At 34.5% G+C, this 9,149-nt stretch overlaps 1 protein-coding gene across 1 annotated transcript; it reads left to right on the top strand.

Moving 5' to 3' along the window:
• Positions 1-706: 706 nt before the first annotated feature.
• Positions 707-8,121, top strand: LOC123876936 (regucalcin-like). Its single transcript, XM_045923361.1, has 6 exons — positions 707-3,164; positions 3,894-4,050; positions 5,104-5,301; positions 5,893-6,111; positions 6,634-6,749; positions 7,276-8,121. The coding sequence occupies exons 1-6, from the start codon at positions 3,084-3,086 to the stop codon at positions 7,510-7,512; spliced, it is 1,008 nt and encodes a 335-aa protein (XP_045779317.1). The 5' UTR covers positions 707-3,083; the 3' UTR covers positions 7,513-8,121.
• Positions 8,122-9,149: the final 1,028 nt, after the last annotated feature.

The following is a 9,149-nucleotide window of genomic DNA, read 5'->3' on the forward strand; positions in this document are numbered from 1 at the left end:
ACTAGCGTTTCTCCAGCGTAGGCGTTCGGCGAACAGGCAGACACCGCGATAACGCAACGTGACTAACGAACTAAAAGTAAATATTTTCATAGTTAAAATTGCGCCATACAGGCCATATTGATTATTCATTTCAAATAAATTATAGCAAGTCTCATTCGGTATGATGTTATCTATCGATACCCTATAATATGCCCCAAATCAGACATTTAGAAGTTATGGTAGAGTAAATAAACTCACTTTGTTTCTCATACATACATGAATCCTGAAACTATTACACTCCCTTTTTTGGGCAGTCGTGTGATAAAAATAATAACAAATATGTACATAGCTAGTTCGCGAAATGTACATGAACGCAACGTTTTGGTGGTGACGCTGCGCGTGTCGCATTGTTGCGGCTTCAATGAACGCCTCCGCTGGAGAAACGCTAGTGTGAAGGCGCTCTCAATCTCAAATAGTGGAGATTTTCTTAGTATGATAATGTGGAAGTTTAAGAGCACTGTATTCGAGATGTATACATTCCAATACAACTCGAATAAAACGCCATATTCACAGTCCTTCATGCTTTAAATCCCGCCAAGACGGCCCACGATGCACCATGTAAAGCAATATCCGACATCCATCAAGCCTACAATGTCGTTTTAACCCCCGACCCAAAAAGAGGCGTGTGTATCTGTGTATCTGTCTGTGGCATCGTGGCTCCTGTACTTAGCTATAATCCAAGAAAATCGGTTAAGCCGTTTGAAAGTTATCAGCTCTTTTCTAGTTACTGTAACCTTCACTTGTTGGGGGTGTTATAAATTTTTAATTTACACTTGTTCAACATCCATCATGGGTGACCTTGGTGGGAGGAGGATAGCATGAAAGTCTGTGAAATTATTTGCGAATGTTGTAAAATTGAATGTAATTGTACGCAGGTTAATACCAGAATCTAATGTGAATCACGAAAGTTATACCATGCACGAACCTACTAAATACTGTTAAGCTAAATCTCAATAGAGAGTGTATCAGTGTAATGCTGTAATTGACCCCAGAATAAACTTGTCAGCATTGGGTAGTGGGCATGATTATATTCTCTTTGCTCATAGGATCATCCTACTATCTATCAGTGGCGTGCATAGGGTTGAAAGCCAGGGTAAACACTGGGTATGAACTTATTTTCTGGCAGGTCATAATGGAAAATAAGCATTGATCTATTACAACTAGGGTAGCCAGTACTTTTATACCTCTATGAGCTGCACGCCACTGGTGTCTATATATTATAACAATCAGTGTTTTTGTGCAAAAAAACCTAACAACGTTTTAGCACGTTCAGTATTATATTTTGTCAGTACCAAAACATTATTTAAAGTGGATTTAAAAATTGAAAAATGCTAAACAATTCCATTCACCACCTCTCAGTTTATTAATTAAGTTCTTTTATACGCATGCACAGTAATAATTAATTTTATCGCAAATAGCTACTTTCTATTTCGATATGTAGTGCAATGTAAGAAACACATTTCATTAAGTTTATTAATCAGACAGTGTTTTATTTTAATCATAACTTGATCAGATTGTTTTGAATTTATGTTATAGTCAAAAGTTGTAACTGCGCCGATCCTAGGTTTGCCTAATCAACGAATGAATACAGAAACGATATAGTAAAATTTCAGGTTTGACAACATCACTAGTCAAAATCATGACGAAAACAAGAAAACAAGTCAATTGTTTAACTCTGTCAACTTGTCAAATCTTAAATGTAAAACATTGTAAGCGATCTTTAATATTTTACCGTGATGAGGAAAATTTTGATACTTAAATAACTATGAATCGAATCTACTTCTATAAATTATGTAATTATTTTATTCATAATTACCTAAACTTAAATCGTCTTAGATATGCGTGGGATTCCGTTTTTTGAGTCAATATTATATGGGGTTTGTGAGATATGATTATAAATGAAAGTACCGTCTATGTGGACTATTTCTTTATATAACTTTGTGGTATGATGCTAAATTCGGTTGAACACAAATCTACTTAATTTTCAGCACAACTATATTTTTCCGAAAACATTGTGAAAAGGATAGTACTTTTAAACCTCATAGTTTATTTTTATTTGATTAATGTCCCTAATTAATAATTATTATTTATATATCTGTAATAAGCCGATAAGTTGCTTAGCAATATTGTTTACATATTAATCAAAAATACCATCCAAATTATTGACAGAATAACAACGTTGCTGAATAACATGTCAAAAGATTACAGGAATAGGTTGATATTATTAATTTCGGCCTTGAATGTTTAGAATTGAGAGAAATCTCGAAATAATGTTTTTCTGTACGACCATATTAGCACCAATTCTTCACTTAGGAATTGTTATATCATTAGCCAAGCCAAATACCCATGTATTTCCCACTAATACAAGTGATTCATCTGACTTCGAAAATATCCTTTGTATGACCTATCATAATATCCTTAAGTGTGTATCCTCATAACTAATGTTCCAAGAATCTGGATATTTTACTGGTAATTTGTGAGATGAATCAATTTGAATAAATTTAAATTATCGTGTTAGAAAACTATATTATAATCCAAATCTGTTTTTTTGGCCCACTAAATATAATAAGTATTCTGTATTTTTGTAAAAATACAAAATATCCTTCAAAAATTATTATTTATGATTGATTGATTACACTGATGATGTAAATTATAAGGATCTATATAGTTTAATTTTAGGCAAATTAATCTTAAGTACGTTATCTTAAGGATCTTAATTAATATTAAGTATCTTATCATAAGTATCTTAAGTTATGTTGGAAGGTACGTCATACACAAATCAAAAATAAAAGGCATGAAACCTGAATGCGTGTGTTATTCCGTTTTGTCATTTTGCTGCGGCGTTCTTATGATTTATACTTTGCAATAGCATTTACTCTTTTTGCTTCCAGTTAAAAAGTTGGCAGGTGGACGTAAAGATTTTTTTTGTTTTATCAAAAAACTTAAGTCATTGTTCACAATCAGTTAAGTGTAATTTGCAATTTGAGACTGAAAACGTAAAGAATTCATTAAATTATTTTTATTTCTTATAAGAACTTTTAATAATGTTCGGAACACAGCCTATATTGTTTGTTTTAATTTATTGTGTTAGTGCTATACTGGCGAAAAGTTTTAAAATTTCTATGGTAAGTGACCTTTTTTAATATCATTAATAATAATTTAAATATTTATCAATACCATATATGATATATCATCAAAATATTTATGAACCCTTAACCGGTCAAGTGTACTCGGGTATTTTTTCCGACATTTTGTACGATAAATCAAAAACTATTATGCTTAAAAAACTGTTTTAAAATGACAAGTAAAGCCTTTTCATAGGATACCCCACTTGGTATACTTAGTAGTTAGTAGTATCTTACATTGAAAATTTAATTTTTTTTCTTTTGACGTAATCACAAATTCACGGTTTTAGGATTTTTTCCTGTACTTGACCTATAAGAGCTACTAACTGTTAGGTCAACGGGAAGTACCCTATAGGGTTTCTTGATAGACACGACAGACGGACAGACAGACAGGCAACAAAGACATCCTATAAGGGTTCCGTTTTTCCTTTTGAGGTACGGAACCCTAAAAACGCCCTAATTCCTAATTTTACGACACTCGAATAGAATACATATCGTACCGCTGCGGAATTCTGCTAGAATTTGTACCTGGACTAAGTGAGAAATTATTAGGTTTCATCAGGGAATTCGAACCAGCCAGCACTGTGTTGTCGTTATTGAGAGTGACTGTAAGTAGAGTGTATCGTTGTATGAAAGCCAAGCTAAACCAACCAAAGCCATGGAGTTTCAACGCTTTAGGGAGTCTGGCGTTAAATCGAGTGACATTACATGGAGTTTACACTGTGTTAGGTTTCATCAGGAAACTCAAACCAGCCAGCACTGTTCTTACACGGAGAGAGCCCCGTATGGGATACGGAAACGCAGTCGCTTTACTTCGTGGACGTCCACCGACAGAATGTACACAGGCTGGATTACGCCACTGGGAGACTATTCACGAAGCATATTGGTATGAATATGAATAAGTAGTACCTATCTTAATATTTTCTGTCGATATAACACTTGAATAGAAATCCCACTTCTGAGCATTTACACTACTTTTGAGTAAAGACAATCTCATAGTAATCGACCACTAACAATTTCTTTAAAACATTAGGTACCTACCTACCTAGGTGTGCCTAGGTTATCATAAGTGTGAGTAGTAACCTACCTACTTATTTAATAACTAGATGATGCCCGCAGCTTCGCCCGCGTGGAGTGGTCAGATCCCCTGCAGCATCAGGATCGAGGAGTTGGAATCTAATTTTTTTTATGGAACAATGTCGCAAAGTTCATTTATCGATAAAAAAAATTACGCAAATCGATTCAGAAATCTCGAAAATAAAACACATTAACTATTTATGTTCATCAGAGACAATAATTTTCTTTCAAAATTATGGATTAAGCCTCAAAAGTTTTTCCTCCTTGAATATAGGAAAGAATTAATTTTATTTTAGGACACTTGATAGTAGGTGGTAGACATTGAAAAGAGTTAACAAAAAACGTAAGTATATTATATTTGTAACAACTGAACGTCTGCTTAGTTTATAATAATTGGTAAGTCGCTAATTGTTTAAAAGTCTTTATGGAGTGATTCTTCTGTACTTGAAAAGTACAGAAGAATCACTCTAAGCATTCTATATATTAAGTATTCTATAGCTTCACGTGCTTTACGAGGTACGAAAAAGAAACGTTAAAGTCGTCATCAAGTCATAGGCATGAGTCCGTTGCTCTATCAGCGCAATCGAGTGATCCCTGCAATCTGCAATCAGTTATGACAATCGAATGATATTCACGCCCCTGCAATCTGAAATCAGCTGCGAATAATAAAAATAAAGAAATTTATTACCAGATAATCTATAAAGCATTTAATCATAAACTATGTTGATTCTTAAAAACTACGTACTTATAAATTAAATTAAATTAAAATTATAAATCGTCAAACAGTCCGCTCCTAGTTGCACCTGCTTTTGGCTTTGCTTTGCCGCAGTCGGGTAAAAATAAAGCGATCATTTCGTTCAAGGTTATGGTCAAGTCAACGTGGTATCGCTTGTGGCGGATTCCAAGCGTTACCTAGTAGCAGTGCGATCGGCGCTATATCTTCTGGACTGGGACGTGCCGGGGGACGCGGCTCTGAGGCTGCTCACTGCCGTGGACCTTGGGTTACCAGATAACGTGATCAATGACGGGAAACCAGACTCTCAGGGAAGGTTTTGGTTCGGTGAGTACATACAGTTCTCTTTACGAAAGTTGGAAACAGTGGACGGTAATCACGCACTTTTAGAGTAACGAACCGCACCTTAGAAATAAATTCCAATAAATAGCGAAATTGTTTAAGCATACAATAGTTACATGTACCTACATTATTAATTGTACTTAACTGTTAAAATATAGTTCGTTTGCCCTTTTGAATCTTAAAAGCTTCACAAAATGACTGTAATAAATAGTAAGATTAATTAAAAACAAGAATTAAAAAATTCTAAAAAAATTTAAAGAAAATTAAATTCAACTCTGAGTGAGCATAAATATATGTATGGAGTCATAAAGAAACAAAAATCTGGGTGGGGGGCGTTAACTGTTTTGAGTTATCAACCAATCACAAACATGTTTTCAAAAACATTCGAAAATGTTAAAAAAAATTGAAATTTAATTGGAAAACATAGTTTCGTTTACTTAAAATGGTTAACACCAACTGAGGTTTTTGTCCCTGTCATTTATATGGGATTATGTAACAGAGAGAGTGCTATACTAACTTCTTTCCGTAGATAGAGTACAGTCAAATCATGTCAACGTTTTTCTTATTTGTGCACAGGTACAAAGGGTCCTCACATAGGAAATGACGTACTTCCAGACCAAGCTACATTCTACAGCATTAGCCAAGACAGCTTCATAAGTCCACGTGTTCATTTGCGACCCATAACGATCTCCAATGGGCTGACTTGGGCGCTCAATAACAGTGTCTTCTATTACATCGACTCGCCGACGCAGAAGATCGAGGCTTTCGACTTTGATCAGGAAAATAGAGAAATCAGTAAGTAGATTTAGGCACTATTCAAAATTCGAAATTCAAAATATTTTTATTCAATTAAACTTTTACAAGTGCTTTTGAATCGTCAAAAAAATCTACCACTGGTTCGGAATGCCGTTCCTACCGAGAAGAACCAGCAAGAAACTCGGCGGTTGCTCTTTTCAAGTACATATTTGGGCATTAGGTCCTTTTTAGGGTTCCGTGCCTCAAAAGGAAAACGGAACCCTTATAGGATCACTTTGTTGTCTGTCGTGTCTGCCAAGAAATCCTATGGGATACTTCCCAACGACCTAGAATCATGAAATTTGGCAGGTAATTAAGTCTTATATAATATAGCACAAGTAATTCGAAAACCGTGAATTTGTGGTTACGTCACACAAAAAAATATGTTCTATTACTAAAGCGCCATCTATATGATATTTACTAAATCACATATAGATGGCGCTGTTGTCATTATTTTGCAGTAATGGAATTGGAATTTTTCAATAGAACTTTGTTAATGATTCTGTGATGGTCTTTTGCTAGGCGGCAGGAGAACAATCCTCGATATATCAATGCACGGGTATGAACACGCGATACCGGATGGCATGACTATAGACAATCGAGGGCATCTGTGGGTGGCGATTATGTTTGGGGGCTCGGTAAGTTTCCATTACATTTTGAGTACCTACTTTCATGAGGTTTTGAAACTTTGTAAACTCTGATAACTCTACCACTGCTTAGGAAACAGATTCTGCTGAGAAGATCCCTAAAAAACCTGAGCAGTTAGGTACCTACTCTATTCCTAAAAATTTACAATTAAATATAACAAATTCTAGTGATTTGTTCAATCACAGTTACTCGTGGTGGTTCAACCACTAGGTAGTTAAGTAGATACCTACTACGGTACTACGTCACTATGTTGTGGTGTCTGCCTGTCAGCGGGATGCATCTCGTGAACCGTAATAGGTTTAGAGTGTATATTTCTATTGCCGCTTTAACAACAAACCTTCAACATACAATAAAAATTTCTAAATTCAATTAAAAATTGAACCTTATTAGTTTGCGTTAAGAAATTTAAAAACTGATAAAATACTTGTGGCTGGATAGTAATTTTTAGTATGAAACGACCTCTTGTGGCCATCTAGATACTTCTAATTAATTATTTATGTTTACTGTTCTTTACAGGTATTAGAAATAGATCCTGATAAGAGAATGATAGTAAACGGGTACAACCTGCCAGTTTCGCAAGTCACGTCCCTTTGCTGGGGCGGACCCAACTTGGACGAACTGTTCGTCACAACGTCACAGTATCGACTGAGTAAACCCGAGCCGATGGCCGGAGCCGTATTTACTATACGAGGAACTGGGAGCCGTGGTTTGCCCAGTTTCCAATTTAGATTTGACAATGCTGATATCTATTAACGTTCAGATGCCATCATTGAACTTTTATAGTTTAACTAGCTGATGCCCGCGACTTCGTTTGCGTGGTTAGTTTATCATTCGCGTGGATTTTGTTTACTGAAATCCCGTGGGATCTCTTTGATTATCCGGGACAGAAGTAGCCTATATCATTGTCCTGGGTCTTTAAATATACCATGCAAATCCTAATTTATAAGAAATTTTTTAACATTGTGGTCACTGTTGTACACAATCTCTTAATTAAGGATATTGACAGGTCTAAGGCTAAGGTCGAGTTAAAAGGGGACAGAGTTATGTGAGAGATGTCTCGTTTTAACTCTGTCTTATGTCTAAGCAAAGTCAGAGTGCGCACTATAGATCTCACCCTTAATGTTGTGTTAACCTTTTCGGCAGGAAGCAATATGAAAGGGATAACGATCAATCAACCATTTATTTATAATTAGACCTGTCATTTAAGGTTAGTTTAGAAATTGTGTACAGTGGAATTATACATATAAAATGTTATTACTTAGTGTTCATAGATTAGTTTTACTATGTACCTGTAAATAGTTGATGATTATAGTACGTTTGTAAAAAGGCAAAATTAAAATTAAATGATTATATTATAATTCACCTATTGTTTTTATTATTCTTTATGTAAAGAAAGAATGTAAATAAAACATTTGGTTTGATCCGAAATAATTTATTATAGAACGCGAATACTTTTAACAAGAAAATGTACAACATGTTAGACTCCATCAATAGATTTTTAACAAAAACACCTCACAACAGCGAAAGATGACTAGTAAAATTTTGTGAACAGTAATCACGATAACACTTGAATATTAACGTAAAACAGACATATTAGTTATATTATTAGATTCACAAAGAGAAAATTTGCGAATTTTAAAAATATGTAGAAAAGCTTTTCTACATCCAATCCGATATTAATTAATTGAACATCTACAATGCGGCTAATTCTGTTGTATCGATCTCTGCACTAAACTGCCAGGTCTAAAGCTGCTACTGTTCCTCCAGAGAGCATTAGAACTGTCATTTTATTATAGACATTGTGTACAACAGAATTAACAATATTATCGTCGCACATCACTGGCACTTAGAACTAGTGTTGTGAGTGATATTTGATCGATAGTGTCTAGATACTGTCGAAATTTTGTAAATTGACCCCAATGTCGATAATTTTGAAACGTGTCAATAAAATTGATAGTAATACAAAACAAGCAATACCTACCATTACTGAAGTGATACAAAACAATCGATATTTTGGCATATTTATACTATAAATAGTACAATTATCGATATAAACTTTCGCAACACTATTTAGAAGTCTGGCTTCAGATTGCAGGCCCGGGAAAGTCGCCCGTCGCCGCAAAACTAATGTGAATTTTTTCAACGATATCAGATTGGATAAATGGAAATCGCTGTAACATTTTTTTTTTGTTAAGAATATCAATCACACATAATAAGATATAAAATCGCAAATATCATCCACCAATTCATAATAATTAACATATTTATATTAATATTTATGTGTAGGCACATTTTACCCTTAAACAAATGAAAATTCAAAAGGTGCATCCAGACTTACCATGGGGCAAGTTTTTAAAAGTTCTCGAAACTTCTAATCAAATCTGATATAC

The sequence above is a fragment of the Maniola jurtina genome, chromosome 22, assembly GCF_905333055.1.
Source record: "Maniola jurtina chromosome 22, ilManJurt1.1, whole genome shotgun sequence".
Classification (NCBI taxonomy): domain Eukaryota; kingdom Metazoa; phylum Arthropoda; class Insecta; order Lepidoptera; family Nymphalidae; genus Maniola; species Maniola jurtina.

Coding starts and splice junctions, on each gene's coding strand:
- LOC123876936 (XM_045923361.1), top strand. CDS start 3,084: ATGTTCGGAACACAGCCTATATTGTTTGTTTTAATTTATTGTGTTAGT. Junction 3,165..3,893: donor AAAGTTTTAAAATTTCTATG/GTAAGTGACCTT, acceptor ACACTGTGTTAG/GTTTCATCAGGAAACTCAAA. Junction 5,302..5,892: donor TCAGGGAAGGTTTTGGTTCG/GTGAGTACATAC, acceptor ATTTGTGCACAG/GTACAAAGGGTCCTCACATA.